The sequence below is a fragment of the Nicotiana tabacum genome, chromosome 16 (genome assembly GCF_000715075.1).
Source record: "Nicotiana tabacum cultivar K326 chromosome 16, ASM71507v2, whole genome shotgun sequence".
Classification (NCBI taxonomy): Eukaryota; Viridiplantae; Streptophyta; class Magnoliopsida; order Solanales; family Solanaceae; genus Nicotiana; species Nicotiana tabacum.
The window spans coordinates 141,591,729-141,608,254 of NC_134095.1; the positions used below are offsets into that span (position 1 = coordinate 141,591,729).

Below are 16,526 nucleotides of genomic sequence, written 5' to 3' on the forward strand. Positions count from 1 at the left end.
CCTCGTTCCATTGCACCCGTGGTCTTTTCTCAGCACATTGAAGAATTTGTGGCATCTGTCCGAGGATCGTGAAATGAACCTCGATAAGGCGACTATTCGCCCTGTTAATATTTCGAAGGCTTCTTTCAGATGGCCAATATGATCCTCCTTCTTTGTCGACTTTACCAACATGTCGTTGATATAGACCTCCATGGTCTTGCCAAGCTGCTCTTTGAACATTTTGGTGACTAGCCTCTGGTACGTGGCCCCTGCATTCTTGAGTCCGAACGGCATCACTTTATAGCAATATGTTCCTTGGTGAGTGATGAAGGTTGTCTTTTCTTGATCTTCTTCAGCCATTAGAATTTGGTTGTAGCCGGAGTAGGCGTCTAAGAAGCTCAGCAATTCGTGCCCCACTGTCGCATCGATCAGTTGGTCGATATGAGGTAACGGGAAGGAATCATTTGTGCATGTTTTGTTTAGATCGGTAAAGTCAACACATATTCGCCATTTCCCGTTCTTCTTTTTTACCATGACCACGTTGGCGACCCATTAGGGTATTTCGATTCTCTGATGGAACCGTTGGTGAGTAATTTATCCACCTCTTCGCTGACTGCCTCATTGTTTGTGGCATTGAACTTTCTCCTTATTTTTCGTATCGGCGGATAGAGTGGGTCGACATTCAGTCTATGAGTGGAGATGTCCTTTGGGATTCCTGGCATATCTGAGTGGGAGAAGGCAAATAAATCAGCGTTGTTAGTTAAAAATTCACGATACTTACCTGGCTCCGAGAGGTTGTGCCCTATGTAAGCCTTTTTGTGTTGTCGGCATCGTCCAATTATATGGGGTCAAGATCCTCTATAGTTGCCTTGCAAGATTCTACGATATACGGGTCTTTGATGGCCTCTATTTGTAGGTCGGGTTTAGTTCCCGACATGGCTGATTGCTATGCCTCCACACTTGCTCCTTTCAGTTTTTTGGTATGCGTGCAATCTTGGGCGATCCGATAGTATTCTTGGGCAGTGCGTGGCTCGTATCGAATGCTGAATATCCCCCACGGGGTGGGAAATTTAATCACTTGATAGAAGCATGAAGGGATGGCTCGCATAGTGTATATCCATAGTCACCCTATGATGACGTTGTAGGTTGTTTCCTGGTTCATGACGTGGAATGTTGTCTCCAGGGTGACCCCTCCTGCTAGGATAGGTAGCACTATTTCTCCGGATGTCCGCTCTACTGCATTATTTAAACCCGTTAGTGTTATGCAACGCGGTATTAATTCATCCTCAAGCCTCATTTGCATGAGAACTCGCGGGTGAACAATGCACGCACCGCTTTCGTCATCTACCATGATTCTTTTTACATCTGTATCAGCGATGCATAAAGTTATAACCAAAGCATCATAGTGAGGGAAAGACAAATCGTCGACATCCGACTTATCGAAGATGATACTGTCTTTGAGGTCATCATATCGTTCGTGGGCGACCGTCCGTTTGAGTTTGTGTGTGGTGGTGAACTTCACATGGTTGATCACCGTGTCATCGACGCCACCAATGATCATTTGTATGGTGCGCGCCGGTGATGGTGGCTTTGGAGGTCCTTGAGATGGATCGCGCCCTCGAGCGAAGTTGGCCCTTCCTTTATCGGTGAGCAGTTCTTTCAGGTATCCTAACTACTTCCTGCCGCAGACCTATGCAATCTTTGGTCTTGTGTCCTCTTTCTTGGTGGAATTCACAGAGGGCGTTTGACCTCCTGGTGCTTGGGTCCGATTTCATTTTTTGCGGCTACTGCACCTTTGTGCCCAGCTTCTCCAGTGCGTACACTATCTCTGAAGGGGAAACACAAAAGTTATGAGCAGATAATAGTGGAGGCATACCTCTTTCGCTTCGAAAGGGTGCAACATGTCGTAACACGGCATCCGTATGTCTTGGGGCGGGCGGGTTAGATGTTCGGACATAGGGCTGATGCCTTTCTCGATTGAAATATGGTGGTTGATCTCTTCGCCCATCGTTACGTCGATCTCTCCTTGCCTTGTCTGAACCGACATTAATCGCTGAATCGGGTCGTTCGGGTCGTCCTTATCTGCCCTTACCTCAGCGCAATAGGCGTTGTGAATCTCTTCCCATATGGTGGGGGGATACTTCATGAGTCTACTGAACAGTTTTTTGGTTGCCTTTGATATGTTCCTGTTTAACCCATTTTGAAAGGCTGCTACTGTCAACCCTTTTGACACGTTTGGCAGGCTCATCCTTACTCTGTTGAATCGGGCCAGGAAATCCTGAAGTCTTTCGTCCATCGTTTGCCTGACGGAAAAGATATCATTGATCTTAGCTTCAGCCTTCTTTGCCCCTGCATGAGCGGTGGCGAATTTATCTGCCATCTCTTCAAACGTTGATATCAATCGCGCTAGTAACTAGGAGTACCATGTTAATGCTCCCCCTATTAAGGTCTCACCAAACTTTTTTAGCAGCACAGATGGTACATGTTCCTTTGACAGATCGTGGCCCTTTACCGCAGTAACATAATGGATTAGATGATCCTCCGGGTCCGTGGTCCTGTCGTATATTTTCAAGTATGGCGGCATCTTGAAGGTTTTTGGAATAGGATGAGGAGCAGCCCCGTCGTTGTATGGTTGTTCGATGAATCGGCCCATATAGCGTTTTGGTAATAGCTTAGGGGCGCCTGTTATTTTGTCAACCCTCTCTTGATGCTCCTTCGTCTGATCACGGAGTGTTTTGTTCTCGTTTTCCATCTCTTCCATTTTCTTTAAGATGGCCATGAGTGCATCGTCACCTGCATCAGTAACAGTGCGGGTGTTACCCGTTTGCGTAGCGCTTGGCTCATTGGTGGTAGCTGTGATTTCTATAGGTGGCAAGTCTTCGACATCTCTTTGAAGAGGTTTTTCGAGCATGTTGTTCAGAGCACTTGTCAACCATTCTTCTAGCAGCTTTTTGACTGTTGGTGGTGCTTCCCCTACCGTGGACATTGAGGCTCCCCTTTCGCGCAAGATCGTTAGATCCCCGTGTGGAAGAGGTGAGATCTCCCCCTCCGGTGTAACTCTTGGTGTTGTATTTTCAGTGTCTTCTCTACCGGCTTCGTTGAGGGAGTTCAAGAGATTATTTGAGACATCTGCTATCGCCTTCAGCCTCGCTTCCTTTTCCGCCATTGTTAGTTTTTATGAGGTTTGAAGAACAGTAATCGTCATTTTCAAGAACCTAGATGAGAACTATGATTTCAGCTATGAAAATCCCCACAGACGGCGCCAAATTATTTCACTCAAAAGATATTAATATCTTTTTTGAACAAATCAATCAAAGATGAAGGGGTAAATCGTAACTGAAGATAATAAGCTCTAGGATGATAACAATAGAGAGAATAGAGTTGTAAACTTTCTTTTCATTCAAGGTTGGTGAGTTTTACAAAGTGTTCCTCCCTTGTTACAAGGCTCTCATCCCTCCTGAGGAATTCCTTCCAATCGTAGAAACGACATGCAAAGAATCTTTTAAGGAATATTCTCCATATCTCCTAATGGGCTTACTCTACTGTCGAGGTCGTATTGTTCCTTCTTTTACCACAAGGTCGTATCCCTCTGGGCGTCGACTCGCGGGTGCTCGATCGTTTGTCGTGCTCACTGTAGGTCATGATCGGTCAAATTCAGACCCATACAGTATCCGTATTAGACGCTAATTAATTCAGTTTCGTATCTTGTAGGACCTATTAAAATGGGAAATACTATTCATCTCACCAAGTATCCGTTATATATTGTTAAATACTCTCCATCCCAATTTATATGAGGAAGTTCGGATTTTGAGAGTCAAACGAGTTTTTTTTTACTATAATTTTTTTCATGCTTATAAATATTTTGAATTATTAGTTATTGATGGCTTATAATACTTTTTACGTAATTTGCAAATATATATATATATATATATATATATATATATTGTATATATTTTGTTTCAAAAAATTTAAAGGTTCTATATCTGAATTCACAATCAAAATTAAGAAGTTTGGCTCTCGAAATAATTGGGACCGGTAGATTATACATTATTTTCAGTGAAAGGTCCCAACAGTACTAACGAATTTACAGAAATTCATCAGTTTACCTGTAACAGCGCGAGGAACGGCTTAACGAGTAACGAGTAAAGGAAATGTGGATATGCTTTTCCCTTTTTTCTCAGACCAACATGATAACTTAATAATGGCAAGAATTTTATTACCTAGGTTTATTGCCTTATTGCATAATTTGGGAACATGTTTCTCTTTCTATTTTTATTTTCAAATTCATGCAGAAGACAGTTATATTTATAACAGTGTTTTCACTTTTCCATACATCTTTAAAAATATTTGCTTGTTCTCTTAGTTAATTTGTCATCTCTCTTTATCCATGAAATTTGGTCCTAGAGAGTCAAAGAAGATGCATGAAGAGTGGAGGTGGAGTAGGATGGTTCGTTGTACAAGAACAAAAGAATATTCAAAACTGTAATAACTATAGGTAGGGGTGTACATAGGTCTGGTTGGTTCGGATTTTGCAATTACCAAACCAACCCAAATGTGTCGGGTTATTAAGTCTAAAGACCAAACCAAACCAATAAAACTGGAGTTTTTCAATCTCGGTTTTTCTCGAATTTTCGGGTTATTCGGTTATGGCATAAGATACAACTATATTTCTTTAATCCTAGTAAGATACAACTATATAAAGTATTTTCCAAGAAAATAATACAAAATATGAGATGTGTCATGGCATTATCCTAAAATATTCAACAATAAAGACAATAAAATTATGTAATATAAATATTGCTAATTAAAAAGCCATAATAAAAATAAACATAATCTAAAAGTACTAAGTCATGCTAAAATAAATAGACTAATAAGGGAGTATTAATTACATGACTAAACGCTAAAAAAAAAAATAGGTTATGCATTTTTATCGAAATTATTGCAAAACAAAAAATTGATATTCAATACATTGTCGTTTGTAGTATTGAATTGAATATTTTTTGTTAGCATTAATATTGATTTGATTTTGGTGTGGGCTTTTGTTAGCATTATTTAAGTTACTAATATTAATGGCTATAAAACTTATTGGAACACTCAAAAATTCTAAGTCCAATCTTGAAATAATACCTTAAAAGATATTAAAATTACGGCACAATAAGTATATTTATATATTAAATATATCTAAAATTTCTATATATGTAATGACGGGTTGGTTTGGTATCGATTTGACTTTCTTTAGTTAAAACCAAACCAAACCAACTATGGTCGATTTTTTCCTAACACCAAACCAAACCATAGTCGGGTTTTTTTTCTCGGTTTGACTCGGATTATCGGGTTTGTGCGGTTTGTCGGTTTCCTTTGTACACCCCTAACTATAGGAATATCAAGTTGTTGAGCCATACGATGAAAATCTGGGATGGGGTGATAGAAGGGATGATGAGGAGGAGTGTGTCCATTTTTGAGAACTTGTTTGGTTTCATGCCGGGTCGATTGACTACTGAAGCCATTCTCCTTGTGAGAAGACTGGTGGAGCAGTATAGGGCGATGAAGAAGGACTTGCATATGGTGTTCATTGACCTAGAAAGCTTATGACAAAGTCCTGAGAGAAGTTCTATGGAGATGTTTGGAGGCTAAGGGAGTGCCAGTAGCATATATTCAAGTGATCCAGGACATGTATGATAGAGCTAAGACACAGGTAAGAACAATAGGAGGGGACTCTGAATACTTCTCGGTTGAGATGGGGTTGCATCAGGGATCTGCACTTAGCCCATTTTTGTTTTTCTTAGCAATGGATGCATTGACGCGACACATTCAAGGGAAGGTGCCTTGGTGCATGTTATTTGCAGATGACATAGTTCTGATTGATGAGAACATGGTGGTGTTAACGAGAGGCTGGAAGTCAGGAGACATACCCTTGAGTCTAAAGGTTTCAAGCTAACTGAATACTTGGAGTACAAATTCAGCAGTGCTGCCTAGGAAGCGGACGAGGATGTGAAGCATGATACGCAAGTCATTCCCAGGAGAAAGAGTTTTAAGTACCTTAGGTATGTGAGAGTGATGGGAAGATTGATGAGGATGTCACACATCGTAGCGGAGCAGAGTGGATGAATTGGAGGCTCGTTTCCGATGTTTTATGCGATAAGAATGTACCGTTGCGACTTAAAAGGGAAGTTCTACAAGGTAGTAGTTAGACCGACTATATTGTATGGGGTAGAGTACTCTCCAGTTAAGAACTACCATATCCAGTAGATGAAAGTAGCGGAGATGAAGATGTTGAAGATGGATGTATGGGCACACGAGGTTAGATAGAGTTAGGAGTGAAGTCATTAGGGACAAGGTTGGAGTGGCTCCTGTGGAGGAAAAGATGCGAGAGGCGAAGCAGAGATTGTTCGGGCATGTTAAGAGGAGAAACATAGATGCCCTGGTCAGGAGGTGTGAGACGATGGCCTTGGGGGGGTAAGAGGAAGAGTAGAGATAGGCCGAAGAAGTTTTGGGGAGAGGTGATCAAGAGGGACATGGCGCAACTTGAGCTTACTGAGGACATGACCCTTGATAGGAAGGTATGAAGGTTGAGAATTAGGGTAGAAGGTTAGTATATAGTTGAGTGTTTCCCTTTTGTCTTCCTTACTTCAAAATTATTAGTGTTAGTATGTCATCCCTTTTACCCTTAGTTTTCTTCCAAATATTTTGTATTGTTAGTACTTGCCATCAGTATCCCTTTAGTTTGATATCATTATATATCTTGCACTGTTATCACTTGTGATAAGTACTTCTTTCATCTTCCCCTTTGTTATCTTGGATTTAGTTTTTTAAGTATCTTGTATTGTTATTACTTGCTATCAGTGTTTCTTACATCTTCTCTTTAGCCGAGGGTCTCTTGAAAATAGCTTCTCTGTCCTTCAAGGGTAGGGGTAAGGCTGCGTACATCCTACCCTTCTCAAATCTCACTTGTGAAAATACATGGAATGTTGTTGTTGTTGTTGTGGAGTCAATGTCCTAAGGCAGATTCTGAATTTGAATAAGTACAATATTTATGTTCTAGCCACTAAATCCGTTGCACATTTGCAGATATTGGTTAAGAACTTATATTTGTCAAATTTTTGTAATCTTCCGAATTTGAATTTGATATGTTCAGTATTTACACTCTCACCACTAAGTCTATTGCACATTTGCAGCCATTGGTTCAAACTTATATTTGTCAAAATTTTGTAATTTTTTACATATATATTTATCCTCCATGTAAAAATATTTATCCTCCATGTAAAAATATTGGGCGCCGTTGAACTCGATGGAACTACATTTATATTTATTAATTTTTATATTTATTAGCTTCTCCCAACCGGGGGCGGAAGGGAATCAGCCGAGCCCTTTTCGCCGGAAAAATACATTATATATACAAGGTTAAAATAATTTTATGTATATATAGTAAAGGTTGAATCCCCTTCGTTTCTTCGTGTGTTTACCTCTTTACAATTTGAATAGCTTTTGTAAAAATTTTGGCTCCGTCACTGCTCCCAACTAGTAGTAATTGAGCCTATCTGAGACAATCTTTTTCATGTCCTGACGAATGTACAATAAAAAGAGCACAAATTTTGGTATATATATACTGTCATAAATCTCAGAATTGAACACAGATGAACTAAAACTGTAGGAAATCCCTGTGTTTTGGTGCAGCATGCACTGGCCCTTGAGGCTACAAAAGCTGTAACTAAAGTGTAGATGAAAAATACTAAGGCTTCAAGTGAAAATAGTTATATATAAATTGATGAATTGGTGCTTCTCAGTCGGAAAATATCAAAAGGAAACCATAGAAAGCTATCAAGATTATACAACTTTGACCTATTCTTCCCTTCTAAATGTACATACAAGGAGAGGATGGAAGATCTATTGCAATATACAAAAACATATACTTAAGAAGCTAATCATGTCAAGATCTAATATAGGTTAGAAGCTAGTCACTTGCTAAACGTGTGATCGGGCTAATAAGGACCTTCAGGAGCTGTGGTAAGCCCCCCCTGCATCCGTATATAAGAAGTCAACAAGAATGCACCAGCAGAATGCTGAAAATTTGCTGGTGGTTCATTTCAGCCGATCGAGAGGTGCTAGAATTGGTAGAATCGGAATTTAGCTACTGGTCCGAGTTAGGCTTGGATTCAAAGAACTTGGATACAGCTTGATAAAGATTCTCTTCTTCGAATGGTTTTGAGACGTAACCATCCATCCCACACTTGAGGCATTTCTCTAATGTGGCATGAATTACATCCGCGGTCATGGCCAATATTGGCATGTGCCACCTGCGCATTTTTGTAGCTCCATCACAGTTCAATCCTCCATTTAGTTGTTCATTTGTGACGCCCTCTAGATCCCGAATTAGACGTGTAGCCTCAAACCTGCAATTTCAAAAGAATTATGTACTTAGACCTTTGTTCTTTTATTTCTCTGAAAGTTCAGCGTTCAGTTACTCTTCTTTTACCCTTGGTACAAAAGCACATTGTCCTAGAACAATCTTTTCATTTAGTAAAACCTGTTTTCCTACTGGAAATGCAGTTTGAATTTCACTGAATTTCAACACCCAAATTGTAGTTTTGAACAAAGAGGTATACAAATGAATGAAATAGCATTTCCCTTTCAAGTTAAAAGTAATCGACATCACTGTCTCGGCAAGGAGGCAGAATGAGCCATACACTAGCACAAGTTTCTAAGAAGTTTATAGAGCTGTGACAGATAAAGTAGCTAAGCAGATGTAGACGCTAGGCGTGGACTATGTACACATATTGATCATCTCTGTTGCTATGTGCACAACAAAGAGCACCAAATTTCTGGTTAAATAACATACTACACCGTGAAGGTTCCCAGGCAAAGACCGAGAGCGTGTTTTGCGGGGGTATTCCTAGATTTTGGAACTCTCAAATGATAGCAACCATCCGAGGTAGGGTAAAAACCTATTATGCTGATTTTAGTTTTAAGCCCATGGAAATAATCTGAGTTTCCAACTTGGACTCAATCAAACAATTGTCTCCCGGATTATTATGCCCAAACTCTTGACGTAAGCATCACAAAATAATAGGCCAAACCTTTTCCTTGAGGCATTACTGACTATCAAGAGCTTCTCTTTTGTCAGTTCAGAAGAGATTTTACTGTGAGACACAGAGTGCAAAGTAATAAAAATAGCAAACAAACTGAATTTAAGTGGAACCACTATGAAGAACATCGCTAGATAAGGACAAACCATAAGTGTAGCACATACCCATCCATTTCTGGCATCTGAATATCCATAAAGCAAGCATCAAAATTGTGTGGTAACTGAAGCAATGAAAGAGCAGCTTTCCCACTTTCAGCACACTCTACGTCAGCCCCAAATTTTTTGAGCGCACCAGCAGCAACCCTGCGATTTACTCTATTATCATCTACCACCAAAATTTTCTTACCACACAATAGGCCACGAAGGGAAGATCCATTGAACATATCTTTTCCCTGGCTCTTGTTGCCCATTCCAATTAGCTGCTTAAGGCATGCAGCCATCATACTTGCTCTAAGAGGTTTCATTATCACCGCAAAACCTACGGCTTTAGCCATTTCATCTTCAGTGTTGGTGATATTAGTTGCCAGGAGGATCATCTTTGGTGACTTGTACACGTGTCCATTTGGTTTGATGCATGGCAAGTGTGAATTTAAGTCAACATCTTCAGATATCCACAAGTCCTTCTCGACCAAAATCATGTCCAGCTTCCTGTCACTGAGGCAAGATACAAATGTTTATTTAATTAATGCATTCAGTCAAAATCACATATCCCATGTAACATTTCTGGACTATTCAGTTCGTTGTTTTTTCCTTTGAGGGAATAGCTTCATCTTTGTTTAGGCTATTCTCCAATAAATTTAAACATCTAGCTAAGCGCTCCTCAAATCCTCATGCAGGGAACTGAATAAGAAAACTCTGGTATTCTATTGGCATTACAAAGATCATCATTTGAGAAATGACAGATTTGAATATATTTCCACATTCAGATATCTTCCTCTATGTTGCCTTATTCAACAACATACTTTAGGTTAAAATAGTTGGCAGGGAAAGTATGCAGAATAACAAGAATGAAATAATAATAGTAAATACGTTTCTGAAAACTTCGATAAGCGAACACATTTACTTTAATTGGTGAAACAGAAAGAAAATCAAACCCCAGTATTTATCGTTCCTGAAACAAATGTCTTTTGTTATTAATTATGTGGAAATTGGACCTCCTTTTTCTCCTTTTCTTGTTGATCAATATAAACCCAGTAAATAAAATTCCATTTTCACTAAACAAGATCATAGAGGGCCTACAATGGTCAAAAGCATTAGCGTAGACTCGGTCTAAGATATCAACAATAATAGTAATATGTCCTTGACGGCGTCGAGGTACGATTAATCTAAGTAATAGTCTAATAGTTGCTTGCAGTTCTGAATCGCTTGTTCGACAAAGGATGAAAAACTTACTTGGAAACAAAAGAACCATTTCTCCCAAAAGTAGCAGCTACTTTCTTGATGCTACTGACAACTTCCGCCCGAATACCAAGTCTTTTCAGATGGTATCCTGTTACAGCGGCTCTTACAGGCTTTCCATCAACAATAATAGCATTCAGTCCTTTAAATGAAGTAGGCAAATCATCATAATGAGGTTTTTTCAGATCGCCAACAGAATATTTCTCACATCTTAGGAAGTTAACGGTGAAAGAAAATGTGCTTCCAATCTGGGGACGGCTAATGAAACTTATTTGACCACCCATCAGCTCAACAAGACATTTGCTAATGCTTAATCCAATACCTGTTCCTCCATAGTTTCTAGAGGTTGAACTGTCTGCCTGCATAAATGGAGTGAAAACTCGATCTTGTGCTTTGAAAGGGATCCCAATCCCCGTATCCTCAACACAAAACATTAGAGTGACATTCTGAGAGTGATCATCATTCGCCACCTTACTTGCAGATTCATAATACGAACCATTGCTAGCAACTATATGCTTGTAGGTGTCCCAAGTATTCTGACTGTCAGCAACTTCATAACCACTTAAGGTTTCATAATGATAACCACTAGGAGAAATTACATTTTCAGATACTCCATCCAAGCAGGTATCTTTTTTCGCACCATCTTTTGTTTGTTCAGCCAGATGAACTTGAACAAATATATGCCCTTGTTCAGTGAACTGTCAAAGCAAAAAAAATATCCGTTATCATAACAATTGAAGCAAACACAAATTGCTCATAAAACAGAAGAATATCTATCTCTCTTCAGCCTGCTTTTCTGTACAAAGAAGGTAAATCTTATTTTCTTATCACTTTCTCATTCCACCAATTAAAGGCAAATATTTTAATTTATTTCTCCATTTCTCTATTTTGCCTCGTTTCTATTTACCCTTCCTTTCTTTCTACTTCTCAGCTTCTGAGAAAGTTCAAGGAGGCACTAGTGCTTATGGTCCAGGGATGAGAGAAGATTGGCTGTTTTACTTACTTTGACCGAATTGCCAACCAGATTTGTTATCACTTGTCTGAATCTTCCTGGATCCCCCATAACAATTTCAGGAACTTTATCAGAAACAAAGACGGCCAACTTCAGTTCCCAAGAAATCGTGCAGTGTAAGGAAGAAGCACCGTGGGCAATTGAAATCCAGAGGCAACAGATTGTGGAAGCAGAGAAAACAGAACAAGCGCAAGAAATTAGAACATGAATATTTATATGCATAAACTAATGGACAACAGCAATAAAATTACTTCGTTATGAGAAGAAAGGATATTTTAAATCTTCAATTACCTACCTCAACTCCTTTGCGCCTGGACTCATCAGAGAATAAAGAAAGAACATCATCTAGTATCGAGCGAAGGTCAAATGGAACTGCCTCAAGTTCTAACTTGCCAGCTTCAATTTTGGCCCGATCAAGCACTTCATTTATCAATGTTATCAGTGATTTTCCACAAGCCTGAGCAGTTTGAGCATAATCTCTTTGAGTTGAATTCAGATTTGTATCTAGGAGCAGAGCAAGCATTCCTGAAGTCACAATGAAACAGATGGAGTTTAAGAGGTAAGTAGTGTAATTAATTAAATTGCTGTTGAGAATCTTGAGATAAGTTTGCATATCAGTATTAGAAATAGCACCATACCATACCTAGGATCCCATTCATTGGAGTTCTTATTTCATGTGAAACAGTAGCCAAGAACTGTGTTTTGCAACCAAAAAAATGCATGTCAACCTCCCAAAGATCAACGCAACGTAATAAAGAATCTCAAAACGTGGAAAATATATTAAAAGAACCTGGGATTTAGCAACATCAGCTGCTTCAGCTTGAACCTTTAGTTCCTGCATTTTATGGAAATCATCCTCTACTTTATTAATGTGGCTTGCGGATTTGTAACCCGTGTAGCCAATTAAGAGGAAGATGATAAAAATAAATACTGCAGTGGTCACTGCTCCCCGAGATATAGGAGCCTCATGAAGATACCTGCAAATGCACAAACATATTAAGGATCCACGTCGTCAAAGTTTAAGTTTTCTTACATGGCGCAATTGCTACCAAGTCAAGGAAGGATGAGCACTTACCTACAAATCATCTCATGCTTACGAAACGGATCACCGAAATCAAGCTTGCTAACATGCTTAAGTGTGGGATCACCATTTGGGTTCTGGTGTCCGTACATGATTAGAGGATCAGAAGAGTTTGTAACATCATAGACATTTACAATAATCGGATGATTTGCAGCAAGTTGCCCAAGTAGACACTCAACGAGAGATTCAACATCAAAGGCTCCACCAAGATACCTGCTTTCAGTTAAGCATATGATAGCTTCAATTTCAGAGACGTGGAAAACAAAAATTTAGAAGACAAGCAGGAGTTTGGTAACAAGTATTCATTATCATGAGATGTGCTAAAACATTAGATATAACTAAGCCTGTATCTTAATCAACAATCTATTCAACAAACATTAGCTCCTCCTTTGATTGTGAAGATTAATATAAAATGAGAATAAGTAGATAATATAGGCACAGAAAGATCCACTTGAGAAGAAGCGAGCTCCTCTTATTAGACCAGATCCAGTGGCCCTCACGATGGACCAAACCCAGTGGCCCTCGCGACGCTTGGCCATCGTGAGAACATCGCGAGAAGGGTTGGCGCTTGCGATATAGAGAGTTTTCTGTAAAGGGACTGGGGAATTCTTTATCCAGAACAAGGGCCCTCGCGACGCGAGGCCAGCCCGGTGCCCATGCTAGGCCTTCTTGCGACACGAGCCAGCCACGAAGGGCACCTGGAGCTTCTTCCTTGCTTTCTTTTCCAACTTTGACATATTCAAGTCCCAATACCAAGTTCGTACACTTCCACAGTATGCTCCACATACACCCCCAAGGAATAAAATGAATAGTCCCTTTTATGTGGCTAGCACGGCGAATAGGCCTGCGCCTATAGATCCTTAAGAATTTAAACTAAGCTACATATATTTCCATTAACCGGTTTGTGGGAGCGAGAAGCAGAAGAAACAAAAAATGCTAAGTTTAAGACTAAAAATGATGACTGGAATTAGGCCCTATTTGACCACGAAAAGCTTTTAAAGCAAAAAGATGACAACCAAATATCTTGAAACTACCGAGCACGCGAGAACACATCCAAACAGAAAACGTCATTGGCACAAGCTTACCCTGCAGTGGCTTCAACACGTTCATGCTCAGTCGGGTTTTGCGGAAGCTTGGATTTGTAAACAGGGAATGTCAAAACAACACCAAGGTGATGAGAACCCAGAAGCCGGAAGGGACTCGTAAGAACTGCCTTCCCGCTGGCCCTAGCTCTCATGATATTTTCACGGTCCTCCTGAATAAACCAACAAAAGAACAAGTCCAACAATATAAGCTAGAAGAACCAACAAGAAGTTAAAATTCCATATAAGTTTTGAAACTAATTCAATTACCTCTCCTGACATCATGTCAAGTGATTCTATGTAGGACACAGTTTCTTGAGAAAATATAACTGGAGAATACTCATCTCTGATAGGTGAAGCCTCTCTTTCCATTGTTTTAATAGTCCATCCATGTTGTCTCTCAAATTCTTCCCTCTCTGAATGTAAAACTCTCTCTGCATATGCCACCCCACTTAATAGTGGCCTCTCAAATGCTGTTCTAGCAGTGTACTCAGCAAAGGTTTTCTGCATTATTAGTAAAGAGAATCAGAGTCCAAAATGGAGCAAAACAAATATTAAGAATTCATATAGCTTACACTAATTAGTTTAGGATTAAGAGGTACTTGTTCTTGTCACTGTTAAAAGATTGAACCGGTGCACTAAGCTCTCGCTATGCGCGGCCGGACCACAAAGGTCTATTGTATGCCGCCTTACCTTGCAGAAATGAACGTAAGCTATTTCCATGGCTCGAACCTGTGACCTCTTGGTCACACGGCAACAACTTTAACGGTTACGCCAAGGCTGTTAAAAGATTGAACCAAACCAAAAAAAATATTCATATGAAGCAATACACCAAGACCAAACAACAACAAGTTGGGTCTGTGGAGGGTACGGAGGGTAATGTCTATTTCAAACAAGAATCAAATTATTCTCATTAAATCAATAAATTTCAGAACTTTTTTCACTCCAAGAATGAGAAAAACTAAGACCGCTGAGGAGCACAAACCTGATCAATTGCAGATGGATTCTTCTCATAATGGAAAGTTGAGACAAGAATAGCAAGGGCATGAACATGGTTAACACTAACACTGAATTGATCTTGTAACATTCTTGCCCTTTGATCACACATACTCACTAACCCTTCTTTTCTCTTCTCCTTCTGATTAGCATCCATAGAAAAGTATACAAAAATGCTAAAAACCATACAACAAATAATCCAAAAAGCAAAAAGTTTTGGAAGCAAACACTGAGAAGGCACAAATCTGTGCTTTCTCTTTGAGTCAAATTGCTCATTCTCCTTCACAGATAACATGTGGTGGTTTTGCATTTTATCACCCATCACCACAAACACTACAAAAAATCTTCTTGTACTTTCAAAACTTTACCAATTTATCTATCAGTTAGAAACCAGAAAAGATACAAGAGAACAACCCCATTTAAAGAAATGAGCTAAAAATCATTGCTTTCTGCAAAAGGACAAGCAGTTTTTTGAAGCTCTAACTTTTTGAATCATAGGAAAAAGCAATTTTTTTCATAACAAATGTGTTAAAGATCATTGATTTGTGTGATCAAATTATCAGATACTGTAAAAAGGCAAAAAACCCACCAAGAAAAATGAACAAACAAATCATTTCCCCCAACCCCCACCACACCACACCACACCCCCTCACTCCTCTTTCTCTCTCCTGACACATACACTTTCATGAGAATGGAAAGAAGAGAAACCCAAGAAAAAGATAGAATTTTTTTCTATTTTCTCATAATAATTCCCACCTCATGGAAGAAACAAAGCATGGTTTGACTGCAGTCCTAAAAAGATGAACAAAAATCCCAAATTCCAAGAACTCAACACTACTACTATGTCTGTCTTTTTTTTTTCTTTTTTTACTTCAATGGGGATTTGGATATATGGAATAAAAAATGATGATAGCATTCCAATCTAACCATGTGCTTTTTTTGTCTACCTTGGTTCAATGCAAGCGTGGTGTTAAGTTGAAGAATCTAGAAAATGAAGAACATGTTCTCAATGTTTTGCTGTTCTATTTAATATACAACATAAAATATAAAATATTACAGTCCAACTGAACTCAAAGAAACAAGAGAATAGCAGTAGGCAGTAGCAAGACCAACTAAGCACAAACAAACAAAAGAAATTAACCAAAAAGAGAAAAGGGAAGAGTATAGAAGACCTTCATTTTCAATATTAAAACAGACAACTGAAATACTATAACAAGTGAATGGATTTAAGTAACTGATATATAACAATAACAACTACTAATTCATTAATTTTATGTAGCACAAATTTAAGAAAAAATGTATCTACGGTTTTGAATTTTGTGGTATTAATTGTGTCTTGACATTTTTATAATTATAAAATATGTCATTAAAATATTTACAAAAAATACTCCTCTATTTCAAATTAGATGACTCATTTTGCTTAGCGAGAGTCACTTTGACTAAACTTTGAAGTAAAATTTGAATTAATTCAACTCATTATTTTAAAATTAAAATTCAAATATTCAAAAGCTTTATGAAAAGTACTATAAGTTGTATTTTTCTATGTCAATATGATTAAAAAAATTATTTTAAAATAATGGTTAAATTTCACATAGTTTGAGTTTTGATAAGCGAAATATAACATCTAAATTGAAACGAATCCAATATGTAATTAATAATAAAATAAAAGAAGTATAACTTATTTTCAAATATAGAAAGGTGGCATATCTTTTAAGTATACAAAAAAATCATATAAAATGGGACAAAAGAAATGTGTCTTAGATCTAAACTAATTGAAGTTATTAGATATACTTTGGACTAGTTTTCATTATATTCTTGTTTACCCTAAAAACGGATAACAATTGAATTTATATTGTGGTTTTAAGGACACTTGATTTTACTTGGCATAAACTGAGA

General features: G+C 38.6%; 1 protein-coding gene across 3 annotated transcripts; it reads right to left on the reverse strand.

The window, feature by feature from the left end:
- Positions 1-7,715: 7,715 nt before the first annotated feature.
- LOC107832200 (histidine kinase CRE1) lies at positions 7,716-15,638 on the reverse strand. 3 transcript variants are annotated; one of them, XM_016660015.2, is made up of 12 exons: positions 14,620-14,760; positions 14,328-14,414; positions 13,905-14,138; positions 13,638-13,807; positions 12,547-12,765; positions 12,262-12,448; positions 12,115-12,166; positions 11,767-11,996; positions 11,463-11,561; positions 10,454-11,157; positions 9,227-9,715; positions 7,716-8,369 (listed from the first exon to the last, which is right to left on the reverse strand). In XM_016660015.2, the coding sequence occupies exons 2-12, from the start codon at positions 14,355-14,357 to the stop codon at positions 8,108-8,110; spliced, it is 2,676 nt and encodes an 891-aa protein (XP_016515501.2). In that variant the 5' UTR covers positions 14,358-14,414; positions 14,620-14,760; the 3' UTR covers positions 7,716-8,107. The 3 variants fall into 3 exon arrangements, with proteins under 3 accessions (XP_016515501.2, XP_016515499.2, XP_016515500.2); XM_016660014.2 differs by lacking the exon at positions 14,328-14,414 and having other exon boundaries at positions 8,008-8,369; positions 10,454-10,601; positions 10,782-11,157; positions 14,620-15,630; XM_016660013.2 differs by lacking the exon at positions 14,328-14,414 and having other exon boundaries at positions 14,620-15,638.
- Between the last annotated feature and the right edge of the window lie 888 nt (positions 15,639-16,526).